The 16,628-nt window shown below is 45.2% G+C and overlaps 1 protein-coding gene across 1 annotated transcript; it reads right to left on the reverse strand.

The window, feature by feature from the left end:
* Positions 1–1,703: 1,703 nt before the first annotated feature.
* LOC132377986 (putative RNA-binding protein 15B) lies at positions 1,704–4,965 on the reverse strand. Its single transcript, XM_059944554.1, has one exon. It carries the CDS (start codon positions 4,716–4,718, stop codon positions 2,154–2,156), a length of 2,565 nt encoding a protein of 854 aa, XP_059800537.1. The 5' UTR covers positions 4,719–4,965; the 3' UTR covers positions 1,704–2,153.
* Positions 4,966–16,628: the final 11,663 nt, after the last annotated feature.

Here is a 16,628-nt window from a genome sequence, read left to right on the forward strand (position 1 = left end):
TTTAAGGTTATGGGGAGAAGGCAGGAGAATGGGGGTTGAGAGGGATAATAAATTGGGGCGGGAGAGTGGGGGGGGGGTGAGGGTAGTGGTGATGAGATTGCACAGGGGAGGCCGGAGGGATCGCGGGGTGAAGGGCCGTGGGGGCCCAAGGGGGAGAGATGAGGCACAGTGGAGGAAAAAGTCAGGCATAGGAGGTCACACTGGCATAATAAAATCATAAAAGGTTATGGGGCCACCAGGCTTAACTAGAGATTAGGTGTGTAAAACAGATGAGAAAGATACATTCCCCAAGGGGGTAAAAGCAGGCAGTAAAGGAAAGAAACAAAGACACAGGTTAATGAAGGATAGGGAGAAATAAGCAAAAGTGGAAGACAGCAGAAATACAGGAAGCAGGACATGGTGTGAGGACAGCAGTTGTTTGGTTATGCAAAAAATGAATATACAGTCACTAAAGGTAAAGGAAGGAATATAAAGCGGCATGACAACAGATGAGGGGGTATTTCTTTAGCCAGATTGGTGAATCCGTGGAATTTGCTGCCACAAGAGGTAATGGAGGCCAAGTCATTTGGTTTATTTAAGACAGAGGTTGATAGGTTCTCATTACCCTGATTAATAAGGGTATGAAGGGTTACTGCGAGAAGGCAGGAGACTGAGGCTGAGAGGGAAATAGATCAGCCATGATGAAACAGCGGAGCAGATTTGACAGGCAGAATGGCCTAATTCTACTCCTATATCTTATGGTTTTAATGATGTTGTGAGGGGCCAGAAACAAGGAACATACAAGAAAGCGGTGCTGAAAGGAGAGGCAAGTTGAGGAGCAATACAGAAATCAAATATTTGTAATATGAAGAGATAACGATAGGAACAAGAAAGACAGAAGCAAATATAGTAGCTGAAACAGAGAAAGAAAAAAATAATGGAGTGGCAGATGTCTGAACGGAGAAATGACATGGAATTAAAATAAAAGAGACGATAGCAGCAGTTTTCTATGTGCTGGTAACAATACAAGACAGACATCAATTTGGGATGGGGTATCCTACAGATGAAAATTCAGGTGGAGGAAAAAAAATTTGCAACAGCAGGCAGAGGTAGTGGGGCATGAAAGGCACATGGGGGGGTGAGTGAATGGGGCCAAGTGAAGGGAGGGGGTAAATGAAGGGTGAAAGTGGCTGAGATAATAAAAAAGATGCATAACAGTGAAGAGAGATAGAGGCAGGTATACAGAGGAGAAAGATATAACCCAAGAGGAAGAATAAATATAGAAAAGTTGAATGGTGTTGAAAGGGTGGGGAGAGTGATTTATATATGGTATATCAGCGAGGAATGTGTTTCAAAGGAAGCAGATAGGAAGCTCAGTGGTGTGGAACAAAAGGATACTTGCAGATAGAGCTAAAGTTAGAAGCAAAGTACACCTGTGGAGGGGGTGGAGAAAGGCCAACAGGAGCAGAAGCCTTATCTGGGAAGAAAATGGTTAATAAAAGGAAGAATTGTTGAGAAACAAGTGAATTATAATCAACAAAAATGGACTTAAAGACAAAGTCAAAAAAGTGGAAGATTATTGAAAAACTTGAGAGATTCCAAGGGTTAACGAAATCATCAGGTACAATTCTAGGAGAAACCAATACAGGTTACATTCTTTAAAAACAGGAAGCATTTGGGAGCCCTGAATTCATCATGCTTACATTCAAATTCCTTACTGAAACTTCATGGTAAAAATCAAATCCACATTTTGTTTAATACTTTCTAGTGCCTTTCAACTTGTATAACAAAAATACAAAGTGATCTTCAAATTATTGTGGAACAATATTCATAAGTATCTCACTTTGCACTTTCAACTATTAGAAAGTATAAAAAAGTCAGGAACAGAACAGAATTAAAAATACAACATTAGATGCAGCTTTACTGACAATTCAGAACTTTCTTCATACAGCCAAATTTAAAAAACCAAACAAATGAAAGTCGAACTTCAGCACTGGCCTAAAATTCCACTTGGAAGAAATAAAAGGACTATTATGGTAAAAACAGACTAGAGAATTAGACATCTAAAAGTTCTGGTACAGACAGACATTTGTTTGGTTTAGCAATTATTGTCCTAAAGACACTTTACAGTCCTTACAAGAGGAACTACACTTTATTCAATGTGAAAGAGTCTCTCAGACTGAGTCCCGTAGTATTACCACAATCAAATGTTCTTCTTCCACTTTCCCCAAAGTCCTCATAGCTGTCTGTAGGAACTGCTGGGAGAAAACACAGGGAGGGAAGGCGTATAGCATGCCTGTATTGTCCTTGTCTTTCACCCCACCAATGGGCAAACTGATCACTCCAGCCGCCTGCTTCTGCTTCAAGTACGACACCAGATTCCGTAAGAGCCGCTGCTGGAGGCCTGGTTCAACCGCCACGGCACCATTACCACCCTCTGCCCCCTGAGGGGCTTGCACAGCAAGCAGCACAGCATAACCATCAGGGCTGCCCTGCTTAATGCGACGGGTCACTTCGTCCAACTTGGGCTGGTCAAGGCGGAGGCGCTGCGCAATCTTCAGCTGGGATACCTTGGCACCTGTTGCAGAGTCCTTTAGGAGGGCAAGGGTGATGGCAGCGTCACCCTCCAGTGTGAACATATTTGTAGGAAAGCAACTGTTTTTGAGTATAAGGACACCATTCCAGGCCAATGACAGCGCCTGAGCAAACTCCAACAAATTGGCTGGCTTCTTGGGCTCAACTTTTGGAGCCTCAACATTGGCTTTAGTCTCAGGATCAACCTCAATAGTTCTGTGATTGTGCTCACTGTCTTTCTTTTTGAGCTGCACTGGCTCATGGACATCAAGGGGCATTTTTTCCTCGAGGGGCAGACGTCGGTCATCTTGGGCAGTAGCAATGGTCTGCTCCTTGTCGGACACCCCATCTGTCACTCTAGTGTCTCTGTTTCTCTTGTCCGGACTTGGTTCCAAGGAGCTCTGGGGCTTGGCTCTCATCCGCTCCTCGTAAGGCGAGTGGGCAGGGCGGGCGCGATCATTGGAAAGACTCCGGCGCTTCCGGCGCTCCTCCCACGGCTTGACAGCTACGGCACCACGGTCATTCTCCCGCTCACTCGCCCAGCGATCTCTGCTGCGACTGCGGACGGAGGCATTGTAACCGTCGGCATTGTTGCGACGGTCCAGGGACTTGGCTGGGCTGTTCCAGTCACCATCAGAAAAGTTCCTGTCCCGCTCGTGATACAGGGGCAGGGGTGGAGTCCGGTCACGAGCACGAGCCTCCCTCTCCAGGCTGCGATGGCGGCTGTACCCATCAGGCAGGGGCTCGTAATGCATGGACAGTGGCGCCTGAGGGTAAGGCTGCTGGTAGCGTGTGTCCTCCACCTTGGCAAAATCGACCCGCAATCGACGATCAGGTCCCCCCAGGGGAAAGCCCCGCATTTGGGCACAGGCAGCCTGGGAAGCATCCAAACTCTCGTACTGTATGTAAGCAAAACTGTCACCTTTAACGTAGTCAATTGTGCGAATGCTGCCAAAGCGGTCAAACTCCCTGGCGAGGGCAGCCAGCGAAGTCAGGGGTCCCAAACCACCAACCCACAAACGAGTCGTTGGGTTGGCTTTGCCATATCCAATTTTAACATGGTTCCTGCCGATTACACGGCCTGACATGGCCACTTTGGCACGGTGTGCCATATCCAAATTCTGAAATTTTAAGAATCCATAGGCGCCTCCTTGCCCCCTGGCTGGACGCTTAATAACTACTTCTTCAATAATGCCATATTTCTCAAAAGCACGCCTCAAGTCAATTTCTGAGATGTTGTGGTCCAAATTGCCAATGAACAAATTCCTGGTGGCTCGCTTGTCATCCTCAGGCATCAAATCATCTTCCTGCACTGGGTAACTGTAGGTACGCCCACGCTCGTCATACAATCCATAATAATCTAATGACCGCTCACGCTCCCTTGGCAGCGGTACCACCTCTATGGAATAATTGGCATGTCTCGACCTCTGCTCTCTGAGGGCACACGCCCCGGGTGACAAAGAGCGCTGTCGATACTGGTACCCAGCATGTATGGGCACATAGTTCACCTCCGGTGGAGTGCAGCTCCTCCTCTTGGGGTACACGGGCTCGATTTTAAGAGGACGGTCATAAAGCACCAGCCGCCCCTTAGCATGCCTTGCCTCCTTTGCGTTCTCATGCTGGCGAAAGTGCACATATGCCAGTCGGTCCCCCTCGGGAGTCTGGGTGGCGTTGACACTCACTTCCCCAAACTTCTTGAATTCGTGGAAGAGGCCATCCTCCACTGCCTCGTCTGTCAGTTGTGACCCAAGATTGCTGACTACCAAGGTCTTATACTCCAGGCCAGTGGGCCGACTGCCGTCACCTTTACTTTTCTGAGCTGAACTGGTCCTGGCAGACGGCGGCCTGGCTGGCTCATGATGATGGTGGTGATGGTGATGGTCCCCCCTGTCCTCCCTGCGGCTATTACTATTGGATTTCTCTCCCGCTCCTCCTCCCCCTCCCGCTGGCCTGTCTCGGCTTCTACTTCTACTCTGGCCGGGGTGTTTGGCGCTGAGCGAGGCCTTGTGGTAATTACCGCCTCCCCGGCCCCCATCGCACTCGTCCCGCCCGCCCCGACTCTCCCGTTCTCGTTCCCGCTCCCGGAGTCGCTTGGCCGACCTGCTACCGAGCCCGCTGGCTGGGGCCGAGCCGGGGCTCGCGTCGCGCTCGCTCTGTCTCTTCATGGTCCGCCCACCCTCAGCCCGCGCTAGGCCGCCAGCCAGCCAGCCTCCCCTCCCCTCCCCGTCCTCACACCCCCGCCGCCGCCGAGCGGCCAGTCACCCAACCGGGATCCCCCCTGATCAAAGACCAACCGCCGCGGCCCGGCCCAGCCCGGCCCGGCACAAAGGCGCTGGCGCAACTGTTGCTCACAGCCTGCGGTTCCCGGCCGCCATGTTGTCGGAGGAATCCCCCTATCCACCGAGAGAATGCGCGCCGCCGCCGCCGCTGCCCCTTCCCCCAACTCCTCTCTGAGCTCAGGTCACCGCTTCCTGCGTCCCGGGCAACGTGACCACGCACGGCTGGGTGACGTCAGCGCCGGCGCGGATCGGCGTGAGCGAGCGGGCGGGCGGGCTGCGGTTCTTCCGTGAAGCGCTTGCCCGACTCGAGGGGATGAGCTCGAAGACAGGGAGTGAAAGGGGCTATAGTAGCGTGGGAAGGAAAATTATCAAGTCACTGCGATTAAGGGATGTAATCAAACAAAACAAAAGGCGAAAATTTCCCGTGATCTGAAATACTCAGATCTGGAAATGCATCATACAAGAGTTGAAGCCTCCAGTTACAGGTGAAAGGCTAGCTTTTATTTGTCACACATACATCAATACAAAGTTAAAGGTTCTTTTAATTTGTCTGGAGGAAATGTACAGTAAAGGCTTGGATAAGTGACCTGGAATTGGATGCAACAATAAGTTGCAGATGGCACAAAACTTGAAAGTGAAGAGGTAAGTTATAGACTTCAAATGTATTTGTGGCACCTTTATACAAGAAAAGTACGAAGGATGCATCAAATAATTACAGGCCTCTGAGTCTAATATAAGTGACAGGAAAGTTTATAGGGGAAAACAATTCTGAGAGACTGGATTAATCTGTATTTGTCAGTAACCCAACCATCCAGGCCCTGCTCTTTTTCTCTCATCTATCTATCATTTCTTGAACCTTCCTGAAGAACCCTAATTTTATTTCGATTATATTTCCTTCAACTTGCCCAAATGTCTTTGTTTTTTTTTATTTTGTTGCGTGGTTAGGTATAATCTACATTAAGTTTCTGTAATTATGTTTGAAATGTACTTGTGCTACTGCTGCAAAAACTAATTTTCATGACATTTGTCAGGAGAGAACAGCAGACATAGAATAAAGGAGGGGTAGGAAGGTGAAGTGGGGAAAGAGGGAAGTTAAAGGAGCCACAGGATAAGGGGAAACGGAAGGGAGGGGTTACTGGAAGTTAGAGAAATCGATGTTGATGGGTGCTTACCCGGCATATGTGACAAATAAACTCCTTGTGTTTCCAGCCAGGTGCAGGTATCAATTTTAACCAACATTTCGATGACAAACTCTGCCATCTTTATCAGGAATGCCAAGCGTCGTCCCTGATGAAGGGCAGAGATTGTCATTGAAACGTCAGTTAAAATCAATACTTGTACCCTGCTGGAATCCCGAGAAGAGCTTATTTGACTTTGATGTGATGAGGTTGAAGATGATCAAGATGCAATCTGAAATGTTGTTCCTCCAGTCTGCGTCCTAGACTCAATGTGGCAGTAGAGGAGGCGGTTGGCAGACATGTTGGTGTGAAAATGGGAAGTGGAACTGAAATGGCTGGCCACTGGGAGGTCCTGACTGTTTTGATGAACAGAACAAAGGTACTTGACAAAGCAGTTACCCCAGTCTGAGTCATGTCTCACTGATGTAGAGGAGGCTGCAGCAGGAGCACCAGATGAAATAAATTATGCTGATGGTTCACCTGTAATTTGCTGCCGTACATGTAAGGACTGTTTAAGGCCCTGAGGGAGGAAGTATAGGGGATGCTGTAAAGGTTTAGTGCTAAAACTTGACTAGGGCCTAGTTGTTGCTAAAGGAGAGATGAAGAGTAAATTTGCTGTAAATGTTGAAATAATCATGAAATTTATTTGGGATGAAAATTTAAGTTACATGAAGAGATTAAAGAAACTGGTAGGTCTTTTAAAACAGAAACATGCAGGAAATTTAGAGATACAACAGGGAAACAGGGTCTGTGGCCTGCCAAGTCCACGGCAGATGTCAATCATTCATTTATGTTAACTCTACATTAATCTCTTTGCTTTTCCCACATTCTTGTTAACTCCCCCCAGATTCTACCACTCACCTGGGCAATCTGCAGTGATATACTGTGTACAGCTAACCAATCAACTAGCATGTCTTTGGGATGGAGAAGGACACTGGAACACCTGTAGAACAGTCACAGGGAGGATGTGCACACTCCGCATAGACAGCACTTCAGATCAGGATTTAAACCAGGTCTCTGTCTGTTCATTATCAAAAGAGTGGATTAAAAAAAAGGAAGGAAAGAGAATAGGTAGTCACAAGATAGCTTCAAAATAATGGGCAGGAATACTGAAGTGGAAATTGTTATCTTAAAGCAATCCCTGAAAGATTGGTGAAACAATTACAAAAATAATTCCAGGAAAACATTTGGATCAGTTTATGAAAAGAGAGCATTTTTGGGCATAGAGATAGAGCAGGGAGATCAGACTTGATGCATACATCTTCGAAGACTAGTGTGTATTTCTATAGAAGATCAGAAAATCAGAGGAAATAAATGCAAAGAATATTTACACAGTTGTACAGTAGTAGATCCTGGTGTGGTGTCTGTGCAACTTGCGTTTGCTCACTGATGTGAGTTTTACCCAGCTTTTCTAGTTTTGCGCTACATTCCCAAGCACTGGTTAATAGAATAATCACCACTGTAAATTACCCTTTAGCATAGCTTATGGGTTGAGTTAAGAAATTCCATGGGTGAGAGGACCCTGATGGCAGTTATATACAGGCCTCCCCACAGTCGCTGGGATGGGGACCACAGATTACAACAGGAAATAGAAAAGGGATGTCAAAAGGGCAATGTTTTGAAAGTCTTGGGAGATTTTAGCATACAAGTCGATTGGGAAGATCAGGTTGGTAACGGATCTCAAGAGAGAGTTTGTTGAATGCCTGCAAGATGGCTTTTTAGAGCAGTTGTTGAGCCTACAAGGAATCAGCTACACTGGACTGGGTGTTATGTAATGAAACAAAGGTGATTAGGTAAAAGAGCCCTTAGGAGCTTGTGATCACAATATGATTGAGTTCAACTTAAAATTTGATAGGGAGAAAGTAAAGTCTGATGTAGCAATATTTCAGTGGAGTAAAGGAAACTAAGGGGTAGGAGAGGGGAGTTGGCCAAAGTAATTTGGAAGGAGCTGCTGGCAGGGATGAAGCAGAGTAGCATTGGCGTGATTTTCTGGGAAAAATGAGGAAGGTGCAGGACAAATGTGTTCCAAAAACAAATAAATACTCAAATGGCAAAATAGGACAACTGACTGACAAGGGAAGTCATAGCTAATGTCAAAACAACAAAGAGGGCACAGAACAAAGCAAAAAATGGGTATTTTACATCTGTCTTCACTGTGGAAGACACTAGCAGTGTGCCAGATGTGTGTGAACAAAGAGAAGTGAATGCTGTTACTATTACAAGGGAGAAGGTGCTTAAAAAGCTGAATGACATAAGGGTACAAAAGACTCCCGGACCAGCTGAACTGCACCTTATGGTTCTGAAAGAGGTAGGGTAGAGATTGTGGAGACATTAGTAATGATCTTTAGAAAATCATTAGACTCTGGACTGGAAAATTGCAAATGTTACTCCACACTTTAAGAAAGGAGGAAGGCAGCAGAAAGGAAATTATAGACCAGTTAGCCTGACCTCAGTGGTTGGGGAGATTTTGGAGTCAATTGTTAAGGATGAAGTTATGGAGTATTTGGTAACACAGGACAAGATAGGACAAGGTCAGCATGGTTTCCTTAAGGCAAAATCTTGCCTGACGATCCTGTTGTAATTCTTTGAGGAGATTACAAGTAGGATAGATAAAAGGGATGCAGTGGATGTTGTATGTTTGAACTTTCAGAAGCCTTTGACAAGGTGCCATACTTGAGGCTACTTACCACTTTAAGAGGCCATGGTGTTACGTGAAAGTTACTGGCATTGGCTGATTGGTAGGAGGCAGCGAATGGGAAAAAAAAGGATACTTTTCTGGTTGGCTGCCAGTGACTAGTGGTGTTCCACAGGAGACAGTGTTGGGACCATTTTTTTTATGCTGTATAGTAGTGATTTAGATGTTGGAATAGATGGCTTTGTTGCCAATTTTGCAGATGATACAAAGATTGCTGGAGGGGCAGGTAGTGTTGAGGAAACAGATAGGCTGCAGAATGATCATATTAGGGGAATGGACAAGAAAGTGTTAAATTAAATATGTTGGAAAATGCATGGTCATGCACTTTGGTTGTAGAAATAAATGTGCGGAATATTTTCTAAATGGGGAGAAAATCCAAAACTCTGAGATGCAAAGGGACCTGGGAGTCCTTGTGCAGAACACCCTAAAGGTTAACTTGCTGGTTGAGTCAGTGGTGAGGAAGGCAAATGCAATGTTAGCATGCTGGCATTGGAGAGAGTCCGGAGACAGTTCACAAGGATATTTCCGGGAAGGAAAGGCAGATCATACAATAGACAATAGGTGCAGAAGTAGACCATTCGGCCCTTCGAGCCTGCACTGCCATTCTGAGATCATGACTGATCATCTACTATCAATACCCAGTTCCTGCCTTGTCCCCATATCCCTTGATTCCCCTATCCATAAGATACCTATCTAGCTCCTTCTTGAAAGCATCCAGAGAATTGGCCTCCACTGCCTTCCGAGGCAGTGCATTCCAGACCCCACAACTCTCTGGGAGAAGAAGTTTTTTCTTAACTCTGTCCTAAATGACCTACCCCTTATTCTCAAACCATGCCCTCTGGTACTGGACTCTCCCAGCATCTGGAACATATTTCCTGTCTCTATCTTGTCCAATCCCTTAATAATCTTATATGTTGCAATCAGATCCCCTCTCAATCTCCTTAATTCCAGTGTGTACAAGCCCAGTCTCTCTAAACTCTGCGTAAGACAGTCCAGACATCCCAGGAATTAACCTCGTGAGTCTACGCTGCACTTCCTCTATAGCCAGGATGTCCTTCCTTAACCCTGGAGAACAAAACTGTACACAATACTCCAGGTGTGGTCTCACCAGGGCTCTGTACAAATGCAAGAGGATTTCCTTGCTCTTGTACTCAATTCCCTTTGTAATAAAGGCCAACATTCCATTAGCCTTCTTCACTGCCTGCTGCACTTGCTCATTCACCTTCAGTGACTGATGAACAAGGACTCCTAGATCTCTTTGTATTTCACCCTTACCTAACTCTACACCGTTCAGATAATAATCTGCCTTCTTGTTCTTACTCCCAAAGTGGATAACCTCACACTTATTCACATTAAACGTCATCTGCCCACTCACCCAGCCTATCCAAGTCACCCTGAATTCTCCTAACATCCTCATCACGTCACACTGCCGCCCAGCTTAGTATCATCAGCAAACTTGCTGATGTTATTCGAAATGCCTTCATCTAAGTCATTGATGTAAATCGTAAACAGCTGTGGTCCCAATACCGAGCCCTGTGGCACCCCACTAGTCACCACCTGCCATTCCGAGAAACACCCATTCACCGTTACTCTTTGCTTTCTATCTGCCAACCAGTTTTCTATGCATGTCAATGTCTTCCCCCCGATGCCATGAGCTTTGATTTTACCCACCAATCTCCTATGTGGGACCTTATCAAATGCCTTCTGAAAATCGAGGTACACTACAGCCACTGGATCTCCCTTGTCTAACTTCCTGGTTACATCCTGGAAAAACTCCAATAGATGAGTCAAGCATGATTTGCCCTTGGTAAATCCATGCTGGCTCGGCCCAATCCTATCACTGCTATCTAGATATGCCACTATTTCATCCTTAATAATGGACTCTAGCATCTTCCCCACCACAGATGTCAGGCTGACAGGTCAATAGTTCTCTGTTTTCTCCCTTCCTCCTTTCTTAAAAAGTGGGATAACATTAGTCATTCTCCAATCCTCAGGAACTGATCCTGAATCTAAGGAACATTGGAAAATGATTGCCAATGCATCTGCAATTTCCGGGGCCACCTCCTAGGATGCAGACCATCTGGACCTGGGGATTTGTCAGCCTTCAGTCCCATCAGTCTTCTCATCACCATTTCCTTCCTAATGTCAATCTGTTTCATTTCCTCTGTTACCCTATGTCCTTGGCCCATCCATACATCTGGGAGATTGCTTGTGTCTTCCCTAGTGAAGACAGATCTAAAGTACTTATTAAATTCTTCTGCCATTTCTCTGTTTCCCATAACAATTTCACCCAATTCATTCTTCAAGGGCCCAAAATTGTTCTTAACTATCTTCTTTCTCTTCACATACCTAAAAAAGCTTTTGCTATCCTCCTTTATATTCCTGGCTAACTTGCGTTCGTACTTCATTTTTTCTCCCAGTATTGCCTTTTTAGTTAAGTTCTGTTGTTCCTTAAAAATTTCCCAATCATCTGTCCTCCCACTCACCCTAGCTCTGTCATATTTCTTTTTTTTTAATGCTATGCAATCTCTGACTTCCTTTGTCAACCACTGTGGCCCCTTTCCCCCCCTTTGAATCCTTCCTTCTCCGGGAGGTGAACTGATTTTGCACCTTGTGCATTATTCCCAAGAATACCTGCCATTGCTGTTCCACTGTCTTTCCTGCTAGGATATCCATCCAGTTAACTTTGGCCATCTCCTCCCTCATGGCTCCATAGTTTCCCCTGTTCAACTGCAACACTGACACCACTGATCTGCCCTTATCCTCAAATTGCAGATAAAAACTTATCATATTATGGTCACTACCTCCTAATGGCTCCTTTACTTCAAGATCGCTTATCAAATCCTGTTCATTACACAACACTAGATCCAGAATAGCCTTGTCCCTGGTCGGCTGACGTACAAGCTGTTCCAAGAATGCATCCCTTAGGCACTCTACAAACTCCCTATCCTGGGGTCCAGCACCAACCTGATTCTCCCAGTTCACCTGCATGTTGAAATCCCCCATAACTACTGCGACATTACCTTTGCCACATGCCAATGTTAACTCCCTATTCAACTTGCACCCAATATTCATGCTACTGTTAGGGGGGGCCTGTAGACAACACCCATTAGGGTCTTTTTGCCCTTACTGTTCCTCAGTTCTATCCACACAGACTCTACTTCTCCTTTCCCTATGTCCCCCTTTGCAAAGGACTGAATCTCATTCCTCACCAACAGGGCCACCCCACCCCTTCTGCCCACATTTCTGTCCCTACGATAGCATGTATACCCTTGTACATTCATTTCCCAGGTCTGATCTCCCTGCAGCCGTGTCTCCGTTATCCCAACAACATCATAGTTACCCATTTGCACCTGAGCTTCAAGCTCATCCGCCTTATTTCTGACACCGTGCATTCAGATATAGAATTTTTAGCCCATTTCTCCTCTCTCTGTTTGAATCGCTGCCTATTGTGCTTAACCCAGATCCCCGAACTCCCTTCGGGATATACGCCCCTTGAATTTTGTTGTCCTTTCTAAATTTACTTATTCTTTCAGCACATTTAACTCCATGTTCCGTCAGACCATCCCTCTGTACATGAGTTCTCTTTATCACTTGTTCCACCTCACCTTTCTCTACTACACACTTAATATTCCGGAACCGTGTAGTCCCCACCTGTCCTTTATTTTTCCTCTCGCTATCCTCTCTCGCATTCTGGATATGATGGCTCTGGGTCTGTACTCACTGGAATTTAGAATGATACGGGGGGGGGGGGGGGATCTCATTGAAACCTTTCGAATGTTGAAAGGCCTACACAGAGTAGATGTGGAAAAGATGTTTCCCGTGGTGGGGGAGTCTAAGACAAGAAGGTACAGCCTCAGGATAGAGGTGTGTCCATTTAAAACAGAGATGTAGAGAAATTTCTTTAGCCAGTAGGTGGTGAATTTGTGCAATTTTTTTTTACCACAGACAGATGTGGAGGCCAAGTTGTTGGGTGTATTTAAGGCAGAGATTGATAGGTTCTTGATTGGACTTGGCATCAAAGGTTATGGGAGGCTGGGGAACGGGTTGGGGGGGGTGGTAAGGATCAGCCATGATTGAATGGTGTTCAGGCTGAATGGGCCAAATGGCCTAATTCTGCTCCTGTGCCTTATGGTTTTACGCTGCATGCAAGTTTTTCATCATTTCTGTTTATATGACACTAAACTCAGTTTGGACTGGGATGATGGGATTACTCTTCTGGAAGCTGGCATCGACTTACTGGGCCAAAGAGCTTCCTTCTATGGGGTAAAAGTAAGTGATAAGGTTTTCTGCCAAACTCATAGAGTCATACTGCATTGAAACAAACTCTTTGGTCCACTGAGTCTATGCTGACCACCAATGAATACATGTTAATAAGAGTTGGTGCCCACCGAACTGGGGCAGCTTAATGCGGTTAGCAGCAGTCACAAGTGGAGTACTGTAATGAATTACCTATTTTATTTGGAGATACAGCGCAAGTAGGCCCATTCGGCTCTATAAACCATATGCCGCACAGCAACACACCTGCTGTTCTTGCGATCATTCCAGATGATGGTGTTGGTGCACACACGCCATCTCTCACAGTGACTTGCTCACTGTAGCATTGTAAAGCATTGTAGATGCTCTCTTCAGCATTCGCTTTAGCAGAGAACTTGAGACATAAGCACGTGGGCAGACCTTCAACCGTTGTGAGCTTCCCGGATGTACAGGCAATGATAGATTGCATAGATGTATATGCATATGATATGACCTGTAAGGGTAGGAAACAACCGGATCTTAATGTACAAATCCATGAATCTTTGAAGGTGGCAGCACAGGTAGATAGTGTAGTGAAGAAGCTTTGTGTTATACTTGCCTTCATTAGCTGGAGCATAGAAGAGCTGGGAGGTGTGGGTATAACTGTATAATCCATTGACTAGACTGCAGCTGGAGTGTTGTGTGTAATTCTGTTTGTTACATGTTTGCACTGGAGAAGATGCAGATGAGATCCATCAAGCTGCTGCCTGAGTTGGAGCATTTCAACTATACAGAGAGATGAGGTAGATTTGATTTGCTTTCCTTGGAGTGAAGGAAGCTGAGGGGAAACTTGATACAGCAGGGAACCATAGCAACAGGTAGGGATCGCTTATATTAATCCCATCTTCCACAGTTTACCTTGTAGTAGTCTATGCCTTGGTGATTCAAATGCACCTCTAGACTTTTCTGAAAAACTGTCAGTGACTCTACTTGCAGCATTCACCTACAGAATGTATTCCAGATATCATTCTTGGTGAAAAAGATACCCTTGTAGCGGTGCGCTACACGCAGCGCTGAAATAACGACACAGAGTCGGTAAACTGCAGTTAAAGAAGATTTTATTCGAACTTCGCGACTTCGCCCTCCCCGGGCGCGGATGCTGTAGGAAGCGTATATTCACAGTCCAGCGCGAGCTTTTCCCTTTGTTGGTGAAGCAGACCTGGTGCCCTTTTGGGACTGGCCTTTATGCCGGCGCGCTGGCTATTTGTGAGCCAGGTCGAGTGCGCTAGGAAGTGGGTCACCACACCCTCATATTTCTTCTCTATTTTTATCAATTACCCTAAATCTTTGTCCCCTATTTTTATCTACCTATGATTTGGGGAATAGTTTACTGCAGTCTAGCCTATCTATATACCTCATAATTTAGATCCCTCAATTATGTCTCCTCTTCATCACCTCAGTTCTAGATTCCCCAAGCTCTCCTATTAACTGAAAGTCCTCATCCAACCTAGCACTATCACACCTTTCCTATAGTGTGGTGACCAAAACTGTACACTGTGCTCACATTGAGGCTGGTGAAGTTGGAGCATAATCTCCTTTCTTTAGTATTTGATATCCTGACTAATGAGGCCTGCATCTCATTTGCTTTCTTAACCAGGTTTTTTATCTGTGCTGTCACCTTCAAGGGTGATAAAGTATGTAAAAGGATTAACACTTCGTTAAACAATAGCAGCCTGTTTTTCTGAAAGAATCCGCTGATGATCAACAGATGTGCTAATTTTGTTATTCAATGCTGAGCAATATTTCTTCTTGAAGGTAGCTAGCTAGGGTTTCAGGATGCTTATCTCCCTGTGCACTCGTGTAGAGATAGGACAGCTTCAGTCTGTTTTGTGTATTAGGCCAATACGCCTATTCTGTAATTTGTCTCTCAGTACTGTCAAGCAACAGATAAATCTTACTCCAGCTTGGTATGTGTGGGGGGGGGGAGGGGCGGGTTTGGTATCTGAACGAATATATCCACTTGTAACGGGAATTGTGAGTTAGTTGGTGAATTGGGCAGAAACAGTCACAGACAAACTGTTCCTGTTTGAGCAACGAACTGAGTAAGCCCCAGGAGCTTTGAATAAAGAGTTTGTACTTATACGGTCTCTGAGTGACTTTATCCAGATTCGACTTCCACAAGGGTTTTTGGGCTTGTACACCAAGGTCCTTCAGTTCCTCAATACTCCTTTGGAGCTATCATTTGTGTGTCTGTCGTAACTTTACTGGTACTTTAAAAATGCATCATTTTATGTTTATCTGGATTTAGGCCTTTGATGAGGTGATGCACATGAGGCTGATAAACAAAATAAGATCCCGTGGCATTATAGAAAAGATACTAGCATAGTTAGAAGATTGGCTAACTGGCAGGAGGCAAAGAATGGGAATAAAGGGGGCCTTTTCTGGTTGGGTGCTGGTGACTAGTGGTGTTCCATAGGGATCGGTGTTGGGACTGTTTCTGTCCATGTTGTATGTCCCTGATTTGGAATTGATGACTTTGTGGCCAAATTTGCAGATGATAAGAAGATAGGTGGAGGGGCAGGTAGTGTTGAGGAAACAGGTAGGCTGTAGAACAACTTAGACAGATTAGGAGAATGGGCAAGAAAATAGTAAATGAAATATAATGTTGGTAAATGCATGGTCACGCACTTCGGTAATAGAAATAAATATACGGACTATTTTATAAACAGAGAGAAAATCTAAAAATCTGAGATGCAAAGGGACTTGGGAGTTCTTGTGCAGAACACCCTAAAGGTTAACTTGCTGGTTGAGTCAGTGGTGAGGAAAGCAAATGCAATGGTAGCATGCTGGCATTGGAGAGAGTCCAGAGGAGGTTCACAAGGATGTTTTTGGGAATGAAAGGGTTATCATACGAAGAATGTTTGATGGCTCCTGGTCTGTACTCACTGGAATTTAGAAGAATGCAGGGGGGGGGGGGGGCAGTTCTTATTGAAATCTATCAAATATTGTAAGGTCTGGATAGAATGTGGGAGTGAGGAGTCTAAGACACAGATTCTTGATGTGCTTTCATGTTTCAGTCTTCAGCTTGCCCACTTCTGTCTTCATCTTCTTGTATTGTGGTGTTTAAATTTACTCTCCATTTTCCTTTGCCATTGTTTCTTGTAGATTTCCTGTATGTTTGGTCAATTGAAAGTTTTATTTATTCAACAGAAATTCCTTTTATAAAATCTTAATAAAAGTTTTTGGCATGCTACAGGAGTTTTCTGTGATTTTTTTTGGTCAAGATTTTAGAGATTCCTATGAGAACAAATGCAGTAGGAGGTGAGTTGTAGAAGCAGCACTGTGCAGGTCTGTCTATCGGTAGCAGTGGTGGAAGGGTCTTTGAGCCTGAACTCACTGCCAACAGACATTGGTGAGAGCAGGCTCATTTGATTCCTCATCGATGCCACTGTGTGGAACAACCTCCAACAACTCCCTAAAGAAGTGGAACCAAGACCATACCCTATGGAACACCACTAATCACCGACAGCCAAACAGAAAAGGCCCCCTTTGTTCCCATTCTTTGTCTACTGCCAGTCAGCCGATTTTCAATCCATGCTACTATCTTTCCAGTAATATCATGGGCTCTTGTTTAGCAGCATCATATGTGGCACTTCATTAAAGTCCTTCTGAAGGGATTAGACTCAT

This window comes from Hypanus sabinus, chromosome 19 (genome assembly GCF_030144855.1).
Source record: "Hypanus sabinus isolate sHypSab1 chromosome 19, sHypSab1.hap1, whole genome shotgun sequence".
NCBI lineage: Eukaryota > Metazoa > Chordata > Chondrichthyes > Myliobatiformes > Dasyatidae > Hypanus > Hypanus sabinus.